The sequence below is a fragment of the Ustilago hordei genome (assembly GCF_900519145.1).
Source record: "Ustilago hordei strain Uho2 genome assembly, contig: UHO2_contig_09, whole genome shotgun sequence".
In the NCBI taxonomy this organism is placed as follows: domain Eukaryota; kingdom Fungi; phylum Basidiomycota; class Ustilaginomycetes; order Ustilaginales; family Ustilaginaceae; genus Ustilago; species Ustilago hordei.
In genome coordinates, this window is record NW_024545280.1 from 207,158 (window position 1) to 229,064 (window position 21,907).

General features: G+C 52.9%; 4 protein-coding genes across 4 annotated transcripts; 2 read left to right on the plus strand and 2 right to left on the minus strand.

Annotated features, from left to right (window-relative positions):
• Window positions 1-455: 455 nt before the first annotated feature.
• UHO2_04451 (related to UTP20 ### component of the small-subunit processome) lies at window positions 456-9,737 on the plus strand (the record flags this gene model as incomplete). Its single annotated transcript, XM_041558443.1, has 1 exon — window positions 456-9,737. One exon carries the CDS (start codon window positions 456-458, stop codon window positions 9,735-9,737), a length of 9,282 nt encoding a protein of 3,093 aa, XP_041414377.1.
• A 522-nt stretch (window positions 9,738-10,259) lies between these two features.
• UHO2_04452 (uncharacterized protein) lies at window positions 10,260-12,101 on the minus strand (the record flags this gene model as incomplete). The annotated part of the gene is made up of 1 exon (XM_041558444.1): window positions 10,260-12,101. The coding sequence occupies one exon, from the start codon at window positions 12,099-12,101 to the stop codon at window positions 10,260-10,262; it is 1,842 nt and encodes a 613-aa protein (XP_041414378.1).
• Window positions 12,102-13,884: 1,783 nt separating this feature from the next.
• Window positions 13,885-15,594, plus strand: UHO2_04453 (uncharacterized protein; the record flags this gene model as incomplete). Its single annotated transcript, XM_041558445.1, has 1 exon — window positions 13,885-15,594. One exon carries the CDS (start codon window positions 13,885-13,887, stop codon window positions 15,592-15,594), a length of 1,710 nt encoding a protein of 569 aa, XP_041414379.1.
• A 458-nt stretch (window positions 15,595-16,052) lies between these two features.
• UHO2_04454 (uncharacterized protein) lies at window positions 16,053-19,411 on the minus strand (the record flags this gene model as incomplete). Its single annotated transcript, XM_041558446.1, has 2 exons — window positions 16,053-17,745; window positions 19,269-19,411. 2 exons carry the CDS (start codon window positions 19,409-19,411, stop codon window positions 16,053-16,055), a joined length of 1,836 nt encoding a protein of 611 aa, XP_041414380.1.
• Window positions 19,412-21,907: the final 2,496 nt, after the last annotated feature.

The window sequence follows — 21,907 nt, forward strand, 5'->3', positions numbered from 1 at the left end:
ACGAGATACGAAAATTGCCGCGGCGAGGGTGTGGAGTAAAAAATTGGAGTAAAAAATTGGACCCTTTCGACTGCAATTCCACTTTCCAAATTTTCTTTCTTTTTTTTTTTTTTTTTTTTTTTTTTTTTTTTTTTTTTTTTTTTTTTTTTGTTTTTTTTTGGGCTGAGCAGAATAGGAAGCTCGGAATTCGGGAAAGGATTTTTTTTTTTTTTTTTTTTTTTTTTTTTTTTTTTTTTTTTTTTGACGGTGAACAGCAGAAGAAAGCACAAAAAATTCGATTCGCCACGCTGCAGAATTGCACTTTCTTCTTCCTTTCTTGACGAAAAGGTTCAACACACTTCCACACCAACATAGCTCGGCATCTTCTCATCCCTGTTCTCCATACCGTTTAGAGCCAGATCCACACTGCTCTCCCCGCCCTGTTGATGTCAGGCTGAGCTTTCAACACTCAAATCATGGCTCCCACATCATTGCCCCAGCCAAGCAAGGCGGGCAAGAAGCCCACTCGAGAGCAGCAACGTAAGAAGGCCGACAAGAAGGCCTCCAAGGTTCGAAGAGTTCAGCTCGATGCCAGTGGAAGTCAGGCTAGCGCAAAGCAAAAGACACTCAAACAGATCAACAAGAATGCCGAAAAGGTCTCCACTCGCTTCCGGTATGCTTCCTTCAATCAGCGTCTTCAGGACGTTCACCTCGCACCAGCTGCCGTTAGCGCAAGTACCAGCTATCGACCCTACTCCGGCCTCGACGCACCACTTGCATCTTCATCCAGTGCCACGACATCGCGCATACCCGTCCAGGAGGACTTTCAAGGTGAAGAACAGCTGTTGGACGACGAGGAAGACGAGAAAGACGAGGATGCTTCTTCTTCACTCCATGCAAGGACGTCCTTCTCACACGCCTTGCAAGCGTGGACTGATCTCAACCTTTCAAACGCTTTTCACCACCTTTACCGCCAGCTCAACCCTATCACACAGTCCCTGCCACAGCTCATCCACCATCGTACCAACATCTCCAGCATCCTTGCAACGACTCTTTCGTCACCGAGTCAGTGGCTGGCATGGGACGCCGCTCTTGACCTCCTTCCCAGACTCGCCAAAGACCTTGGATCCGAGTTCTTGCCAATCTATCCACCCATGCTGAAAAGCGCTGTGCATACCACCACAACAACCAAGGACACCACCAACGGCGACGAGCGCGCAGCCGCCAACCTCGTCGAGCGCGGCTTCCAGTCAGCTGCATGGATCCTCAAAGCCGTCAGCCCGTTCATTGTCAGCAAGGAGATCGCCTCGAGGTCTGGAAATGATGCCCTCCTGGATGAGGAACAAGATGGAGCTGTAGCGGAACAGGTCGATGTAGAGATGCAGGACGAAGAAGCAGAAGCAGAACAAGTCGACGAAAGGACACGACGCCTGGTAGAGACTTGGAATGTCATTCGCCCGTACTTGGGCTGGAAGCGCATTGACGCAAAGGAAGCGAGACACAAGGTTCCCTCCTCCCATGCGGAGGACAGCGACGATGAGGATGCGGAAGAAGGCGATGAGAACGAGGAAGTAAAGCAGCTAGAAAGCGAGAAGAGCACTGCAGCCACCGACGCTGCAGCCGCTGCATTTGTCAATAACAACGTTCAGCGTATCTCGCCCTTCACACGCCGATTCGCCTCTGAAGCCTTTGCACATCTCCTTCGCAAGACGCGTGGCCGTCAGCTCCAGAGCATGACCTCGCTCATCCTTTCCGATCTCGAGACAATGCTGCTCGACGAGGATCGCCACGTTCGCTACCGTCGTCAGCCTTCCCGTCGACCATCCGTGCGCTTCTCAAGAGGTATTGCCGGTATTTGGGTTGAAGGATGCAAGTCGCTTGACCGACGTCTCCATTCCAAGTGCATTTCTTTGCTCAGCGTTCTACTCAAGCCGACTCGCACAGCGCCCAACTCGTCCGTTGCCAACTATCGTCATCTTACGCGTCTTGTTCTCGGTCGTCTCACAATCACAGCCCTTGTCCACCACTGCAACGCTGTTCACTTTGCCCCCGTTCTCGAATTCCTGTCCAGTCTCGTCGACGGCAACCAGTCACGCATGACGACAAAGGCAAGCACCACTCTAGATGTCGCTCACCTCACGGAGTCCGTCGAGTGGCTGGCTTGCGCTGTCGGTGTTAGGAAGGGTACTCGAGTCCACGACTCCGCCAAGCCAGCTCTTTTCGCTTTGCTCTTTCGCTTGTCACCCCTATTCCTTCACGAGACCGTCCAAGCGTCCGGAGGTGCTGCGCTGCGCACTTCGCTCGTCTCGCTGCTTGCCCTCTCCATCCCTATTGGGAGATTGCAGGATCTACTTGGTCCAGGCATCAAGCTCGTCGACTCAGTTGCACCTGTTCCATTGGTCTCAAAAGCGAAAGACAGCCTCAAACAGCGTCAGGCTCTTTGGCCCGAGTTCAATGGTCTTGTCGAAGCTCTTGCACAGCCAACGCTCGAGTGGAGCGGCTTCAAACAGTTTGTCCTTCCAGCGGTTCTCACCTCGACAGCAGAAACTGTCGCATCAACATCAACATCTTCACACTGCAAGGATCAGGCTTTCACGCTGCTCGAGCGACTCGAGCAGCTTGGTCAGCTCGACGATCTTCGCAGTTCGCATCCCAGCCCCTCGCTGATCCGCTGGTCCAAGCACATTGCTGCCGAGATCGAAGGCCGAGTTGGAAAGCTCGTCTCGCTGTTCTGCAGCGCCACTTCAAAGGCAGGCAAAGGCAAAGCCAAGGACGCAAAGCCGAGCGTTCTGGCTGACCAAAATGGCCTTGAGCCACTGATCCCGGCCCTTCGCCTCTCGACTGTTCCCAAGACGGTGTCGGCGGCCAGCTTCAGCAGCCAGATCGCACAGCTCCTCCTCGAAGGTCTTCTTTCGGACGCGCACTTTGCATCACGAGAACAGATGCGCGCAAGTTATGACGAGCACATTGTCAACCCAGCTCTGCTCGCCGGACTCGCCTTTGAGTCGCTTGCCATCCTGCAGGAGAGGAGCTCAGAAAAGGAGTTCGATGCCACCGCTCAGCAGCTTAAGGACAATCTGTCTGTTGAGCGTGTCATCCGATGCGCGTCCTGGCACAGAGGCACACTCCGCGGCCTGAGCAAGTACCTCGCCTCTTGCCCAGCTCGTCAGCGACCTCAGCTTCCAAAGCTGGACGAGGTCTTGGAACCCCTGTCAGACGCAATCATGTCTTCTGACCAAGTCATCCGTCTCGCCGCACTCGAGATCATATCCATGATCGAAGCGAAAGAACTTCAAGGTCACGGCTTGTTCATCGAGAAGCTCGTGGAGGTTGAGCGCACCCCACTTGGCGTGGCCACGATCCGAGATCGTAATGTCCGCATGCGCAGCGTCGGAAGAGACCTCGGCCGGGCTGCTGCCCTCTACAAGGCAGCTGATGTACAACGTTTTGCCCCGCGGGACACTCTTGTCCTTCGTTACCTTGTTGCCAATTTCAAGGTCAACTTGCGTCCAGTCTGGTCTGAGGCCATCAACACCGTTTCCGACATTGTTGGCTCTGGTCAGCGTGAGGCTGAGGATGCTCTTTTCCGCATCGCCATTGCCGAGCTCGAGGCTGGTCGCCAGCTCTACGCTTCAGAGCTACGATCTGTACCGGGCGTCTGGGCTCAGCGGAGTGGGAGCGATGAGGACAGCGAGATGGCAGCCGAGGCTGTGAGGTCGGACGAGGTAGAGCCCGATCGTGTCTTGCGGGATGAGAGCGACATCGCAGGCGTCGACGACGACAAGCAGTTCCAGGATGGCATTCTCCTCGAGCGCCGCAAGGCTGTCAGAAGCTGTATTGAGCATGCTCGTATCAGCTCGGGTCTCAAAGAGACCACTCACAGCACCGCGCTCACAACGACCCTTCAGGCCTGTATCGATGCACAGCAGCCGGACGCACGACTGGACCTCGTCAACTACCGTCACCAGATCCTCAAACTCCTTGGTGATGTGGCACCCATCGTTGAGCGCAACAATGCCCGCTTCGTCTACATCTTCTTCCGTGATGCAGGGCCGCGCAATCTCGCAGGCGTGCTGCTGTCGCCCCTCGACGATGATGGCGAGGAAGACGATGAAGCGGAGGACGATGGTGCCGCAAGGCAGAAGAAGGCAGAAGATCCATCCGCAATGAACCTTGGTAAAAAGGACCGTCAGGCACAGCTCAATGCCTATCTGGAAGTGCTCGGCAAGCTGAAGAACCCGAAGGCCCTTTCCCGCTCTGGAGAGCTGCACGACTACCTGCTCAGTCTTTGCGCCACGGCTGAGGTCTCTGTGCAAAAGCTTGCGCTCGATGCGATCTTGACATGGAAGGAGGAGGCCGTCCTTCCCTATGCTGCTAAGCTCAAGGATCTGCTCGAGGCTGGCAACTTCAGAGACACGCTGACCACCTTCACGCTTTCCTCGGACTCCAACGTCGTTCAGCCGTACCATCGTCCTGTGCTGATGCCACTCGTCATTCGCCTTCTGTTCGGTGCTTTGCTCTCGAGGCGCGGCAATCGAACTAGCGGTGCAGGTCAACGAGCTCGACGTGGTGCTGTGCTCGTTGCACTGGCCGACGTAGGTTCGGAGGAGCTTGTCACCTTGGTCGACCTCATGTTGGCTCCCTTTGGCGACCAAGCTCGTACCCCCGCGGATACCGATGGCAAGTTCGAATTCGTCACCAAGGCACCTGTTGCCTCAACTCGCCGCCAGGTTGGTTACCTCACACTGCTTGGTGAAGTCGTCAAGCAGATCGGTGCCAACCTCTTGCCATACTGGGACCGCCTGATCTCTGCTTCTCTCAACCTGACCTATCACGCTCACCATGCCGTCGTGCAGGTGCACACCGAGAGCAACGGAGCCGACTCGTCGGAAAGCACCACGAAGCCACTGACTGCCCGCACTTCACGAGCTCGGCTGGTGCGTCAGGCCGGCTACAAGCGTCTCTGCGACTTCTTTGGCAAGCCGCAAGCCGCTTCTGTCTTTCAGTGGACCAAGTATCTGCCTGCCATGTTCGCTGAGCTCATCTCTCCGCGTCTGGACGCGTTGAAGGTTGAGTCGAGCCAGAGTCCGTCAGCGCTGCTCGAGCTCTTCCATGTCTGGTCTGGCCAGACTGAAACCATCCCGTTGCTCGGAACTTACGACCTGACAGTGCTACCAAGCATCTTTGCGATCCTTGCTGCGCCATACGTCAAGTCATCCGTCGTTGGATCCGTGCTCGACATTGCCGAGCGCGTCCTCGCTGCTGCACATGCCGAGACAGATGCGATGGACGTCAGCTCCGATGTCGACTACAGCAACGGCTCGAAGCTGCCCTTGGTAGATCTGCTTGTGAGGCCACACGCCTCCGTATTCCTCAACAGCGTCACTCCCTTGATCGAGCAAGCTTCGTCTGCGGTTGGACCCGCAGCTACCGCCATGGGACGAGACGATCTGCTCCGTCGCCAGATCTCGCTCCTCGCAGCTTTGTCGCCCTTCGTTACTGGTCCCAAGGATGCAAGCCATCTCGTCAAGCTGCTCAGCCCGATGATGCGCAAATCCAACTTCCTCGTGCCCGAGCGCACCAAGACCGAGCTCCTGGCCATCTTCGAGCGTCTCCTGTCGCTCATCCCTGAGTTCCGGGACAAAAACTCAGAAATGTTCAAGAGCATGTTCGCCATGTTCAGTGGTCTCTTCTCGCTTCTCCGCTCTGCCGAGGCCCGTAAGACGCTCAGTGCCGCTTTCAACCGCTGCGCTGAGGTGGACTCGGAGTTGAGCCGTGTCGCCAAGTGGTGCACGCAGCTCAATGCGCTCAGCAAGCGAAGAGTCGAAGAGCGTGATTTCGACCAGCTCTTTGCCGCCTTCGACTTGATCAACGCCGAAGACGTGGTGGTCAATGTAAGGGAATGGCACCCGCTGGTACACAACTTCCTTTTCCTCATCTTGGACCCGGAGGAGCTATCGATTCGCAGCAACGCAAATGCTTCGCTCGTCAAGTTCATCAAGCAGACTGCTGCCGAATGCGACGCTGGCTCCAACACCGAGGCGGAGCTGATGCAGCTGTTCATGCAGGCTGTCTGGCCCGGGCTCAAGAAGGCAGTTCGCAACCGATCTGAGTTGGTTCGAAGGGATGTGCTTGCTGTCATGTCTTCGGCTACCGAAAACTTGGCCAAGTGCGAAGTCATGGCCGAGCTTTCTGGTCTGCTTGGCGCAGGCGATGCCGAGGTCAACTTTTTCAACAACATCCACCACATCCAGCTGCACCGTCGCACTCGTGCCGTCAAGCGTTTGCCTGAACAGGCTGCCAAGGGTTGCATGAAGAGTCGCACCATCAGCGATATCCTTGCTCCTGTTCTGGGTCACTTCCTGATGCCTGGCTGCGTTGAGACAAATGATCACAATTTGATCACTGAGGTCATCACCAGTCTTGGACTTCTTGCTGGCCAGCTCACCTGGGGTCCATACAACGCACTGTTGTGGCAGTACCTGAAGCTTGCCAACAAGAAAGGTCCGTCGGAGCGTGTCATGGTGCGAACTGCTATGGCCATCTTGGACAACTTCCACTTTGGCATGGAGGAAGAGACCATCATCGAGGAATACGATGACGATGTCGATGCGGATGGTGCCAACGATGGCGAATTAGGACAAGATGAAGAAGAGGCCAAGGCCTCGACTAAAGCACAGAAGGAAGGTAAGGAGGCTGAACGAGTCAAGATCCTCGATGCTGTCACTACTCGTTTGCTTCCTCGACTCATGGCGTATCTTGAGCAGAAGGATGAGACCGAAGCTTCTACCAGATTGCCTATTGCCGTCGGTGTTGTTCGCGTCGCTCAGTGCCTTCCCGCCAAGCAACGTCAGGCACAGATCTCTAAGCTTCTCAAGACACTTGCCAACGTCTTCCGTGCCAAAGCCCAGGACACCCGTGACTTGGCCCGCGAAACCGCCTGCAAAGTCATGTCAACGCTTGGCGCGCGCTACTTGCCCGAATTTCTGCGTGAGATGCGCCGATCTCTCATGCGTGGCCCACAGAAGGCTGTTCTTGCTTTCACCGTCCACTCGGTCTTGACGCATCTGATGACGAGCAAGGACGAGCCATTGATGTCACTCGATCAAGGAGCAAAGGAGATCATCGAGATCGCTGTCGAAGACATCTTTGGTGCCACTGCTGACGATCGTGAGTCGATCGGCAACAAGACCACCTACCGCGAGGTCAAGCACAGCAAGAGCATGGATACTTTCGAACAGGTCTCGCGTATCGTTGTACCCAATCGCATGGCCGAAGTACTCCAGCCGTTGCGCGATATTCTGCAACAGACCGAGATTCCGAAGGTCGTTCGCCAAGTGGAAGAGTGTCTGCGTCGCATCTCTAGTGGTATTCCCGCCAACCCGCAGTTTGACTCGAATCGCTTCCTCTCACTCTGCGCCACCCTCATCAGACGAGATGCCGTCTTCCTGCAGGCCCGTAAGGCCGAGACCAAAGCGGCGTCCCGACACAAGTCGGCAACGCTGTACAACTATGCTGTCTTCCTCAAGCGCAAGGATGTCGAGGAAGGCGCTACTGCCGGCAAGGACCACTACTCGCGCAACGCCCACAAGTTTGTCGCGTTTGGTCTCGAGATGCTCGTCACCTCGCTGCGCCGAGAGCGCTTTGATTTCCAGGATGAGGAGGTGCTAGCCAAGCTCAACGCCATGGTCAACATCGTCGGTGAAGCAGCCTACGCAAACGAGTCTTCAGTGCTGGAGTTGTCGCTGCGTGCCATTGCTCAGATCGTCAAGGTGCCTGTCTCACGTGTTGACAAGGCACTGCCCGTGTTCATCAAGCAGATCTTCGGCATCATCCATCAGTACGGCTCGCCACAGTCGCAGATCGTGCAGACCGCTTTCCGTACCCTCACTGCCATTCTGCGCGAGTGCAAGCAAGCTTCTCTGTCCGAGACCCACCTCAGCGGTCTGCTCAAGCTCATCGCACCCGATCTCGAGGAGCCTGCGGTGCAAGGCACTTTGTTTGGTCTGCTCCGAGCCATCGTCAGCCGCCGTCTGGTCGTTTCCGAAGTGTACGATACCATGGACAAGGTGGCTGAGATGATGGTCACCAACCAGAGCGACTCAGTTCGAGATCTCTGCCGTTCGACCTACTTGCAATTCTTGCTCGACTACCCGCAAGGCAAGCAGCGTCTGCGTAACCAGATCGGGTTCCTTGCCAAGAACATGGCATATGAACACGAATCAGGGCGTCTGTCGGTCCTCGAAATCACCGATGCTATCCTCAACAAGTTCGGCGACGAGCTCTTGCAGGAGTATGCAGAAATGCTCTTCGTCGCGCTCGCCATGGTACTCGCCAACGACAGCAGCTCAAAGTGTCGCGAAAAGTCGGCTTCGCTAATCAGAACGCTGTTGAAGGCAATGACGAACGTCCAGCAGGACAAAACGGCGCTCATGGTCGATGCTTGGTCTCGTCAGGAGGCTAAGCCTGAGTTGGCACGCGTCGGAGTGCAGATTTACGGTTTGCTGCTCGAAGCATTGCCCAATCGAGGCGCGGACTGGGCCGAAAAGGCGCTGGACGTCGTTACAAAGGTCCTGATGGATTGTGCAGACGATCTCGAGTCGCTAGAGAACTCTGACGCCGGCGCATTCGGATTCGAAGGCATCGAGCTCGAGTGGCAGTTGCCCTACCACTCGCTGCAGACCCTTGGTCGGATCACATCGATCATTGGTGCAGGTGATGCAAAGGCCGCTGAAGCCAACAATGCCGTACGAAGACTTCTTTTATTCCCCCACAAATGGGTCCGCATCTCTTCGTCGCGCATGCTCGGGGGGCTTTACGCACTTCGTGAGCCATCCTCGCCTAACATGGTTCCGATCCAACAGGATCCCGTTGCCAGTCTGCCCGCGCTTGTGGATGCTGCCAAGAAGTCATGCTTGCAGCTGCGATCTGATAAGCTTGATGATACGTTGGCATTGCAAGTCGTCAAGAACTTAGTATGGATGGGTCGCTCGTTTGCGCTCTTCCCTGTGGACCGACCCGTTTTGGAGGATGTTCCTGCTGAAGCTGAGAACGGAACAAAGAAGCGCTCTCACGATGGAGATGAGGAGGCTGAGGATAAGACAGCGTCTGATGACCAGGAAGACGACGATGTTAGCGACGACGAGGAAGGAGAGGAAGAGGAAGATGACGAATCAATGGTCGAAGGTGCCAAAGACCGTGAAGCAGCCATGGACGCCCCAACCGCAATTGCTAACGATCCCTTGCGCTGGCTTGTCTCTCGTCTTTCCTTCCAAGCGCGTCTCTCTCTCGCTCAATCCAAGCCGGAGAACTGGACCATTGCACCTTCCTCCATCCTGCGCTTCTTTGCCGCCCTTTCCGCCTCGCTTCCTTCCGATCTCCTTCCCCATCTACTTCCGCTCTTCCTTTCCCCAATTATCCGACTCGTCGAGTCTCCCTCCACCGCTCAAACTTCGCTGCATGGTGGTGACGAGCTCAAGGCACTCGCTATCGAGGTGCAAACCCACTTGCAGGGTCTGGTCGATGTGAGCAAGTTCAACAAGGTCTACTCGACGCTGAAGAGGAGGCAGCAGGCGAAGCGGGAACAGAGGAAGACAGAGAGATTGATGAGGGGTATTCAGAACCCAGAGTTGCAGGCGAAGAGGAACGAGAAGAGGAATCAGAAAAATCACATGGCTAGGAAGAGGAGGAATCAGGTCAACCTGGAGAAGAGAGAGGCTGGTGGAAGTGGAAAGACTAAGCGCGCTAGAAGGACGTAACCACAATACAATCTCATTTTGCATGTCACATGCAGTGCTCAATCTAGCATCCTATCGAATTGCATCCGCATACTTTCAACAGACTGAAAATCCTGATGTACAAGTGTGATTGTGAAATAACGTCAGGCTACAAGAAGAGTACAGAGAGCAAAGATCAAAGCCGAAGACTGTTGAAGGTGAAGATGTTTTGGTCCCGATAATTGGCGATCGGGGAGAGTCTAAGTACGATGTCACTGCTGGTTTAGACAGAAACATATATACTCAATTGACTGAAGAACGTGGTGAAAACCTAGTGTTCTCAGCTTGATATATATACATTTGTGAGGCTCATACCGAACGTGGGAGTATGCTACTTCATGACCTAGCTTGACAACGAGCGCGACTGTGTTGTACCCGATCTCTGATAGGATCGGTGCTTGCTCCATCTCCGGTCAGATCGGTTTCCCCCGATCCGTTCCATATTGGCTTACATCAACTTGCATCATCATATTGGATCGTTTACCTCAGCAAAGACAAGCCTTGTCAGGGAGCAGTCCAAACAAAAGAAGACATTCCGTTCCTGACAGGCAATGTCGTTCTCCTACCATCACTTGAAACGACAACATTCTTCGTATCCTCACAAGTGTTGGCAATCACCAATCCAAGCCTCCTTGTAGGCTGAGCATTGTTCTGGTTGCTTGCATTCTGCAATTCATTTGCACTGAGTGGTGCTGCGTACGCTAACCAATCCAAACACTCCCAATCAACACTCTGCAACGAGTGCTGGCTACCCTGCTCTGCACCCACTCTCACGGCTTTACCTCCTCCAACATTGGTCAGATCCGTAGTGGCGGCAGAGAAGTGTGCGTTGAGGTAGAGCTGATCGTTGAAGTCCACGTATGGATCAGACGGGTTTTGCTGCGACGAAACGGTCAAAGAACCTGTACAGGTTGAGCAGTAGGAGCTCTTGAGATGAGGGCCGAACCCAGAATCAAGGGCGATATTCCACTGGATAAAGCTACGAGAGTTTTGCTGGGAAACAGGCCAGTAGACACGGTTGAGCCAGCCTTGTATTCCTTCCCAACGAGTTGCTGGGCTGCTGGTACCTGTGCATTCCGTCATGTGGACGTCTTTCCTTGCGCCACGAAGGGCGCTCTCGAACTGAGCAATTTGGGAAGGGTCACCACGGTAGCAGTGGAAAGCAACTGCATCGATCGCGGAAGAGTTATCGTTTACAATAGCAGCAGCGTTGTCGTAGCCAGAATAATTGTCATCGTGCGCCCAAACTTGCACTCCGCTCAACCCGCTCTGACTGAGCTTGGACTTGAGCGCCACAGCCAACTTGGACTGCTGAGAGGAATCCATACCCATTGAAGGGTACGAAGCAATATGCGAGGGTTCATTCTGCAGCGTCAACGCGTACGGTCGAACACCTGCGCGGGTCCAAGTGTTGGCTGCCTGAGCATAGTACTGCGCAAGAAGGGGAATGAAGTCATCGTTGCGAAGTCGACCGCCGTTCATGGTGTTGTTTGATTTCATGAACGCCGGTGGACTCCAGGGTGTCAGTACGACTTTGAGGTTGGGGTTGCGCTTCATCGCATCCACCAACACAGGGATTGTGTACTGGCTGGACTGTGTTCCATCAACGCTGAAGCTACTTAGCAGCGAGTTCGGATTGTTAAGCTGGTTCGCAGCAGCAGCGAACTCCAGTGGCTGAGGAATATAAGAATACTCCTGACCGATAGAAAAGTCACTCGCACCCAGACTAGCTCTTGTGATCCCGATCCCCGTAGCGTTGCTAAACATGAAATCCATCACCCGTCCATACAGATTCTTTTCTCTCTGCTTCATTCTCGTCAACAGATACGCGGAGCTATCGGTCATTGCTCCACCAAATCCGTCAATCTCCTGGAATCTCTGAGAGGTATTGATGATGATATCGACCCCTTGGCTTTCAGCATGATAGTTGCCGAGTTGAGGATCAGCAGAAGTCCACGCAAAGTTGGTTCCGTCCTTAGGAGCGGTGTACCAGTAACCGGGTTGAAGGAGTGAGGTGCGGTTTCCGGAAATGGTGGTTGGGACGTAGTCGGAGCTCGGATTGGGATCTTCTTTTGGTTTACCGACGGTGAGACCGAGTGCAACGCCAAGGATGATGGCGAGGATGATGATGAAGAGGATGAGCGGGTAGAGGATCTTCCGCGTGCGAGACTGGGAGTGCCACCATACTGAGAACTTGTTGCGATGTTGAGCCGGTGGTGGAGGGAAGGTGGTGTGGTGAGTGGCGAGAATTGGGGTTGCAGCACCGCTGGAGAGCGGTTTGTCTGAGTACAGATTCGCTTCTGTACCGACGCTGCGGCCTCGTTGAGGTGCACCGTAAACCGACATGCTGGTGGTTGATAATTGATCTATCTCCAAATGACAAGGAAGGGTTCGTGTGAAGTAAGTGTGGTCCTGGTTCTACCTTCGCGTGTCTGTCGAGGTCCTGATATCTTGTCAAGAACGGCTCGAAAGTTGGAGTGTGGTGTGACCGGGTGGTGGTCAGAGAAAAGATGGACGAGAGGAAGTGATCAGGAAAGACCCAAGGCTATCGGCGGAGTGGAGGTGAACATCAATCTTCTCGCTCGGGAGTGCGGAGGACTCTCACTGCTAGTGGCAAGTCGAAAGCGGAGCATCGAAGACTGCAAGCCAAAAGAAGACGACAAACGGGAAGCGCTGCCGCTGTTTGATGTATACTGTCATACATGAACCCTGTCTCTTCTGCGGTTTTCATCCAAGACGTCGCTTGACCTTGAACGCTCCGAGAAAAGCACCATGCTTCAACGCTTTTCTTTGTCCTCACTGGCTTGGTGTGGTAAGACTTGGCCTTGGCACAAAAGTGTACCATGTGTCGAACGTTGATCTCTGCGGATCAACACCATCACCTCGGCGCGAGCAAGCCTCTTACGATGTATGATCAAGAGCAGTCGGCCCTTGGAGCGATTCGCCGATCCATCTTGACTCGCGGAAGTATACTCCGGCACTCGCCCAGCTACAAACGATAAGGGTACACACCATCTACTTGTCTGCCGTCTTCGAGCCAAGAGGCCGAACACTTCCCAGGCGAGACCTTCTCCATGCAATCTAGTCACCCTCAGATCCGAGGATGCATCTTCCTAGAGGATCGCAAGCCTTCAAAACTCCTTATCTAACACCAGCAGCTCCGTTGTATGATAGGGGATGATTTGTTCGGCGATGTGAAGCGATATCGCTACTGTATGCTCCTTTTCCTGCAAGAGTAGGTGCTAAGTGCGAGAGTTTCGGTTCGAGGGAAGCGAGATCTACAAATTTGCGCCCACCACCAAAGAAAAAGAAAAAAGAAAAAAGAAAAAAAAGAAAAAAAAAAAAAAAAAAAAAAAAAAAAAAAAAAAAAAAAAAAAAAAAAAAAAGAGAAAAAAAAGAAAAAAAAAAAGAAAGAAAAAAGAAAAAAATAGGCGAGAGTAGTGGGCGTTACAAGCTGGAGGTGACAGCGGACCCAGAAGTCTCTAACCTTACGCAGTAGTTTATTTCAGGGCGCGAAAAAAAAAAAAAAAAAAAAAAAAAAAAAAGAAAAAGGGGTTAGGCGGCCTGCGTCACGATTTTCACCTCTCGCTCGGCTTCGGAATGTCTCGTATGTGTAACGATAGCAGACTTTTCTCCGAAACAACTGATGCTTCACGCACAAACGCACTTGTCCTGATAGGAGTCTATCTTCCAGTCAGAATGAGGGAGTTAAATGGAGAAACATGGTTCAATACACTCAAACAGAGAGGTTTGAGTAGTTGAAGCTGCGGTCCGCGAGGTTATCATTGAGAGGTGCGTGCAAAGCCCAGTCCCCTTGTTCGCTTAGAGACGCTCAGACTAGACTACTTTGCCTAGTCGATGCTGGACTCTCGAATTCAGACCAAGCGTCGAAGGGGTTCCAACGTCGTTGTGTAGCTGGAGAGGGCGCTGCACGCTGTTCATTCTTGTGCATACACCCTCCCTCTCTTTCTGTTAGCTGAGACTTGTACGCTGTTTAGAATTTTGTAGCCTGCCACCTACCACTCTCATCTTGAGAGAACAATACTTTTTCGCCATCAACCGTCCTTTCTTCTCACCACCACCAACACCACCTCTCCCTTGGATACGGACCCATAGAGGCGTTGCAAACATGGCCTCGAACTACACCCTAACCGCCGAGCTACCGGCCACGCGCAAATCACTCGATCGCAGCGGCAACCAAACCACGCAACACAACCCCCTTCCTACGACCACACAAAACCAGCTTGGAGCAGAGGAGAGGCTATCCGTCAACCCACACTCGGCTTGGGCTAAACCGGCGCCCACCGCCAACAACGCAGACACAACCATCCGTCGCGACCTCTCCCTTCGCAGAGGAGGCTCGCGTCATGCACCTAAGCAACCAACCTTGAAGTCGGAATTCGACTCCTCTTCGGATCCAGTCTACGACGATCGAGGATACCTCGTTCTCCCTGGTACAACAAGCCCTTCTGTACCGGATGAAAGGTTTGGCCTTACCTCTCGGCCTTTCTCGCTTAATAAGGAGAATGATTTGGGTCGACCTAATCGTTCTGCTCGTCTAGCGTACTTGGAAGGAGTGAGGGGGATCTTGGGGTTACAGGTATTGATTTGGACCTTCTTCCGCTTGTTCGCTCCGGCAGTGGTTGCAGACAGGGACATGGACGGAGTTTATCCAGCCTCATTCCTTTCCGTTGCACCCGCCTGGCAGACTGTACTGCGAAAAGTCCTCTCCCCACTTCTATTCGACGGAGAACTGCAAGCAGCATTCTTCGTCATCCTCTCTGGTCGAGGCAGCCTGCAGACATTCATCGAACGGCGAGTAGCTACGGGACTCGCAGGACCTGCGTTTAAACGCCCCTTGCGCTTTCTCATCCCCGTTGTCGTCACCCTTTCCCTAGTTACGCTTGTCATCGGCGTGAACGGATTCCGTTACGCATCAGAGCTTTCGACAACATTGCAAAACCAAGCCGCACTGCCACCCGCACAGTGGACCTCCGCCCTGGAATTCTTCAATTCGATCTTCTTCTTCTTTTCCACGCCTACATACTACAAAACTGCCCGCGCTACGCTCTTCATCCCCCCTGGCGCCACACTTTGGATCATCCCCGTGCTATTCCAACAGACATACGTTTTAATCATCCTAGCTTTCACCCTACCCTACACAGTACTAAGGTACAAGAACCTCGGAATGATCCTTCTAATCCTCACTACTGCCTGGGTGGGTAAATGGAGCTGGTATACCCTAACAGGCCTACTATTCGCTGAATGGAGTACAATCTACCTGCAACTGCTGCCTAAAAAGGGCATTCCTATCAACCGACAAGGTTCCCGCCACTGCCCAACTTGGGTCCCTGGAGCTGTGTTCCTCTTTGGGGGCACTTTGCTCAAGTATTTGTGCATTGCTGCATTCCCAGAAGCTGCAAATAGAGAATATATCGCACACGTAGATGGAAATACTGGCAAACTCAACTATTCTCTTGATCCTGCTCAAGTTGCTTACCCGCGCTATGATAACTGGCTTGTAGCAACCGGAGTTCTTTACCTTATCGAAATTTCCCCCGCTACCAAACGTATTCTAAGCAGCAAACCACTAGCGTACATGGGAAGGTGGAGTTTCAGCATCACACTGATTACAGCTACTTTAATGTTATCTTTGGGAAGTCTATTGAGACATCATTTGGTGCAAACACTCGGTTGGACAGGTGAAGGTCGTATCCTGGCCCTCTTGTTCGTAGTATTAATCCCAGCAAGTGTCGTACTGGCAGAAGTGTATAGTCGGATTGTGGACGATGCTGGGTTGTGGGTCGCTAATTGGATGTTCAAATGGATCCGTGTCTAGGCTCGATCGATGGTGATGTGATAGCTTTGCAGATATAGATATTCTTTTGTTTTTGTTATCCAATTTTTGTGTGAATCAGTGGTGTGTGTTTAAGGGTGAGCTACGACAGACATCCTTCTGTCTGAGTCCGGAGCGAAAGCGGAGAGTGCAGAGCTAGTCACAAGTCGAGACGAAGAGTAAGTCTATGTGCACCCGCCACACAGTCAAACCAAGCGCACCAAAACTGAGCTTCGTTTGCCACACGACACAGAGACACGACAAACACTTACGCCTAGATTCAATTAGGATTCGATTGCGATCAGAGCGGGGGACTGATAAAGGTACAGCGAATATGATCAGATGCAGCGTATCAAAAAGAGATTGTCCGAGAAACAGAAGATGCAAAAGAAGAAGCCAGAACTAGCAAGAAACCGATACGATACGCAACAAAACTATAGAGACCGACAAGAAGAAAGGCATTATGCAGCAGCAACAGGCGAAATCGGGCTGAAGATGTTATCCCTCGGGTCCTCCTCCTCCTTGCTGTTTCCGTTGTTCTGAGTATTAACCGCCGACAAGCTCGTGACGAGTGTACTCGTGAGCCTGTTCTTCTCATCAGCCTTCACCGCCTGCCTTGCAGCCTCGTCTCTCAACAACCTCCTCAAGATCTTTCCACTCGGAGACTTGGGGATGCTGGCAACCCAAACCATTCCACCTCGAATCTTCTTATGCGCAGCAACAAGCTTCTCCATATGTCCCCTGACCCTCTTTTCCAATTCCATACACTCCTCTGGCTTGTTCAACAGACTCAAGTCCCTAGGTACGACGCAGGCGCGGGGGACCTCGGTCATCTGAGCTGGACACCAAACACCGAAAACGGCTACATCTGCAACGTCGGGGTGAGAAGTGATAACAGCCTCGAGTTCGGCAGGAGAAACTTGGAAACCTTTGAATTTGATCAAATCCTTGATCCTATCCACGATAAAGATCTCGGTGTTGCGCATGATAGCAACATCACCCGTCTTGAACCAGCCATCTTCAGTGAAAGCGTCGCGGGTGGCTTCTGCGCTGTCGAGGTATCCCTTCATGATTGTGGGGCCTCGAAGCCAGACTTCACCGGGGACTCCTTCACGACCCTGCTCCTGACCAACATCGTGACCTTCTTCGGAGACGAGACGGACTTGGACACCAGGTGCGATACGTCCAGCAGCACCCTTAGAGTTGGGCAACTCTTTAGGACCAGAGCAGATGACCGAGGGCAAAGACTCGGTCAAGCCGTATCCATTGAGAACGGCCATACCCGGATAACGCTTTTCAAGAAGTTGGAAAAGTTCAGCGGAAAGAGGAGCTGCACCGCACTGGACGCACTTCAAACTCGACATGTCGTACTGTTCGGGAACAGGACTCTTTGCCAACTGTAACAACACAGGAGGAACAGCCAACGATGCTGTTGCTTTGTGCTCCTGGATCTTCTCGCAGAACAGATCGAGAGTGAACTTGGGCAGGATGACAATCTTCATACCCAAGTAGAAGGGGTGGTGCATGAGCTTGATGAGACCGAAGATGTGGTAGAAGGGCAAGAATCCAACCTGAACATCCTTTTGTCCGAAATAATCGTCGTGAGTGGCAACGAGAGCCATGACAGAGTGGATCACGTTGGAGTGTGTAATCTCGACACCCTTTGCGGAACCCGAAGTGCCGGAGGAGAACATAATAAAGGCGGTTTCGGTGGCGGGGTTCTCGACACGGTAAGATTCGAGTTGGTTATCGGTGATTTCGGCTCGGAGATCAGGCTCACCCTGAGCACCAGTGACGAGGTTGTCGGCATCGTCGAACATGAACAAGCCCTCGCTAGGGGCGTTAGGAGCGGAAGTGGGTCGTCCCATTCCAGCTTTAGCCTGCTCCCAAGCACCACGAGCGTTCTCCTGGCAAGAAGGATGGGCGAGAACAATGTCGACAGATGCCTGCTGAAGAGACTTGGCCAGTTCACCGACGGTCAAAGCAGGGTTGACGGGTGCAGTAACAAGACCGGCAACTTCGGCAGCAAAGACAAAGATGGGGTACATGGTGTGGTTGGGCGAGATCACTCCGACACGCTGACGAGGCTGAAGGCCAAGCTTGTGTCGAAGAGTCCAGGCCAGACGGCGGGCTTCGCGGACGACTTGGCCGTGACTGCAATGTCATATTGGGACATCATGTCACGTTTGATGTTGTGGTATGTGGACGTCGATATGGTCAATGTGAAATCGGCGCGTGATCGGGTGCATATCGAGATTGGCGAAAAAGAGGGTCCACGAGGGAAAAGGCGTGAAAAATCAAAATCAAAAAAATCAATAAATCAATAAATCAATAAATCAATAAATCAATAAATCGGAGAGGGTATCAGCATGCAGCTCGTTGCATAGCGCGATGGTGGACAACTGAGGTCCCCAAAATTTGGTGGTCTGGCAAGGAGCCAATGGTTGTCGTCGTCGTCATCACTGGTCGTCGGGTCTCAGAGTACGAGATTGCCTAGCACAAGCTTCTTGGCGCCATCGCCAGTCATCAAGACTGGCCGGATCGCAACTCGGTCCCGCTTCCCCCCGCATCACTTGCTCAAGCCCAAACTAGGCGAGGCGATGCCAAGTGAATACCAACAAGAGCCACCAATCATGGCTTGAAGCAACCAAATGGTTGGACGGTGACTACCGCAACGTCATCTTCTCTTTGACCGGTGAGCGGAGGTTGAATTGATATTGATAGCAAGAAGAAACTTCGAGAGGGGCTTGGAAACAAAGAGAATCTCTTTTCTTGCTCCTTCTCTTTTCTTGTTCCTTCTCTTTTCTTGCTCCTTCTCTTTTCTTGTTCCTTCTCTTTTCTTGCTCCTTCTCTCGTCCTTGCCAAGCACGCTGAAGGAAAGCAACAGCCTACGAGCAACGGTGTGGAGGAAAGAGTGGCTGCTGAAACCTGATAGCCGATCCGTAATGCGATCCTCGCTTGGAAGTGTTGAGAGAGAGAGAGAGAGAGAGAGAGAGATGTCGCCGCAACTCCGCTTGAAAATTGCAACCAACAATTCACGCTTTGACGTCGCTCTCCAGCGCAAGGGCAAAAAGGGAGAGAGCAGCTCCAGTGCCGGATCTTCACCAAATCGCCAAAGACGCGCGCTCTGCTGCTGCCAGAAAAGCAAAACTGAGGTTACTCTTGCCACAACCTGCAATCGTGCAGTCGGCGATATGATGGACGGCTTCGCGCTAAGCCCTTTGGATCAGAGCAAGCAAGGCACAGAAGAAGCAAGCAAACAGAGTGCAGCTAGGCAGCCCAAAGTAGAGCAGCATCCAACAGGGTGCTTGCTTCGACTGCAGCCCATATTCTTCGGCTTGCACGGCGTGCTTTCTGCAGGGGCCAGCATTTCCCTTCCAACCTTCAATGCTGACAAAGCACATCGCTATTGGCCCTGATCCACAGATCCACGACAGGCAGCAGCATGATGTAGAGACCATATATCTGTGGTGCGTCGGTGGCAGCCGAGCCAGGAGGGTAAAGCGAATGATCCATACGAGACAATGGAGAGCGATCATCCAAAGCCGATCACTGAGGCCACGACGGCCTTAGCATGGCAATAGAGAGAGGAACCCCACGACGAGAGACTAGGACGAACGAGAGACAACAAAGCCAGAGAAGGCTGCTAAGAGCTTGTGGTGTGTGTAGGCACTTACGTGTATTCTTTTCCATCCTGGCGAACGAATTGGACCTTGTCGGCAAGCCAAGACTCGGACTCTGAGCTGACATAGTCAAAGATGTTCGAGTAGCTTGCCTTGGGCAGAGGCGGGTAAATCGAGGTGAGAATCTGAGGAGCCATTTTGCAAATCTCTTCGAAGCGGTGATCCGTGTGCAAGTGACTGTGGTATGGGATATGCGATCCTGTATCCAAGCGTCTAGATCAAGCAGAGACCTCGAGAGAAGCTGATTGAATGTAGTGCCAAGCTGATCTTACGAACCAAGATGTTGAGACGCCGTGGTTTGCTGAGCTTTCTGCTTGGTCGCTAATCGAGGTTGTGATAGGATCTCGAGGCAGAACCTGCTAAAGCTGAGCAAAGGAGAGAAAGCTGATTTGCAACGAGGGATAGTTGCGGTGTGCAGGCTAACAGAAACAAAACGAGTCCCGAAGAGATGGAGTGAAGGATATGGACTTGACGGTATGGAGTGGATGAAGGATTTGGTCGGGAAGGATGGAGCGAAGAGGGTTGGTTATATTGATTGGGTAAGGAGAAGAGAGAGTTCGAGCAGCGCCAAGTAGACCTTCAAGCCGACAAGGAGGAAGAGGAGACGCAGAGAAGCGCCCTAGAAATTGCATACCAGGAACAGATGAACCGCAATCACCACACAGCCCGAACTGTCAACTGAGACCCGAAGCAAAACCCCTTTCGCTCATCGAGCCTATCACACCAGGACGCTTACCATTCTCACTCTCAAGCCGGCAATCCCAACCGAGTCTGCGATTTCGGGCGCAGGATAAGGAGCTCAGCTGAACAGACGAGCGTGCGGCGGCTGTAAATTGAATTAATCTGCCCGGATCGCTGGGAAGAGAGGGGTCACCGTACTCTTGAGCTCAATCTGTATGCAGGTGTGATTGCTCTGCTTGACCAAATGACATTCGAGGGTTTGGATCGACAGTCAAGCTCATTAATCACAGGGAAGGCTCAAGCGCTGCTCAGATCGAGGGACTCACTGTCTGCTGCGTTTGCCGTGTCAGGTCAGGGCTTTCCGAGGCCGGGTTGGCGGATGTGGCTTGTTTGCTCGCTCTGTTTAGCCAAGTCAAGCAGACAGCTGCTTCCGCCTGTCGCAAGCCAGAACACCACGAGGTCGTACAATCACATTATGCATTTACAAGGCAGGTGAAGACAGTGTCAGTGTGACTTTTTCAAAAGTATCATTATTGATTTCTGCTATTTCTGTCTACGGCGGTGTCGGCAGGCGTTGGCGCTCGAGGCTGCAGTCTGATGTGGAGCAAGCTGAAATTAACTTAGCTGCCGGCACGGTCTCGTGACTGCACTCTCTGTTGCGGGTTGATTTGTTTGCAATCGCTCAATCTCACACTCAAGCCACAAAGGAGGGTCAGATGGCCACTGCAGCGACCATCACCGTCTGTCGCTCGTCTAGCCTCGTTCGCCTATAGCCTGAGCAAAACCGTCTGCTTGCCTCTCTCGTCTATTTCAGCCTCGTCTAATCGTATCGGGTTTGTTTTTGGAAAGTCCCGATTTCCGTCCATCCTCATGCTTTGAGCTCTCGATATCGCATCAACATAAAGGGCTCGCGATTAGAGTAGTGTAGGCTGCTGTCGTCGGAACTCAGCTTCATCATCGAAGCCAGCCGCTGGTCGCCAACAGTCGCTTCAATGCCATCCTTGTTCTCGTCGTCAGTGAACGATCCAGACCCTCCTACCTGCGGCCGAGCCATCCTCGTGTTGGAAAGACATGCTTGCGAGCACGCCTGAGAGATTCAGAGCCTTTGAGTCCAACCCCACGAGAGTCCAGTTTTGGTTGCAAGCTGCAACAGAAACGTCCTTTGATGCGCCACCCAGAGGCAAGTTTGCAACTTCGGCCACCGTCTGAAACAAATCAAGCCGGGTGTACTTAGAAGGTCATGACCACCCGGAGCCGGTCGACATCTTCCATCGCTTCGTTGCGTGACTGAGAGAACTCAACTTTCTGCAGCCGTATAGAGTGCCGATGCAGACGCTACAAATCCATGTGAGAATGCTGCGCCAGAACGTCTAAGCTTCGGCCCATCTGGCAGAGAACGTAGTCAGGACTGAGAAAGGCGAATGCAGAAGCGAAAGGCAGGGCACCACCTTGTGCTCTCTTGGCATCAGATCCAACGGTGACGGCAAACATTGTCTCGGTGGACCGAAGAAAAGAGTTGCGTTCAAAGACATGACTGACAGCCAGGTGGGAGACGAGGCAAGCACAAGAGCTCATTCAGGCTCACAGGTAATGTTGAGCAGTACAATACTCATCTGCCATTGACAGTCGGCAATCAGCAGTATTGAGAATCATGTGAACAAGTCTGCCCAGCGGAAGCTTCTTGAATATGTTTCGACAGCCCACCTTCCCCACGCAACTTCGGCTTCTCATGTTGGCCTTACCTTGCCATCTTAAAAGAGATTAATTGGCTTCATGAAGCCTTGAAACCCACAACTGTGGGCCCGACCTGGATGAGCATCAACCCGACAACGCTCACTTCGACTGCCGATCACATTGGGGTTCAAGCCTTCCAAGCCGCGATGAGCCGCTGAGATGGACGATCCTGACAGGGTGCCGACAGAGTGAGGTTGCGAAAGATAGAAGCACCATGC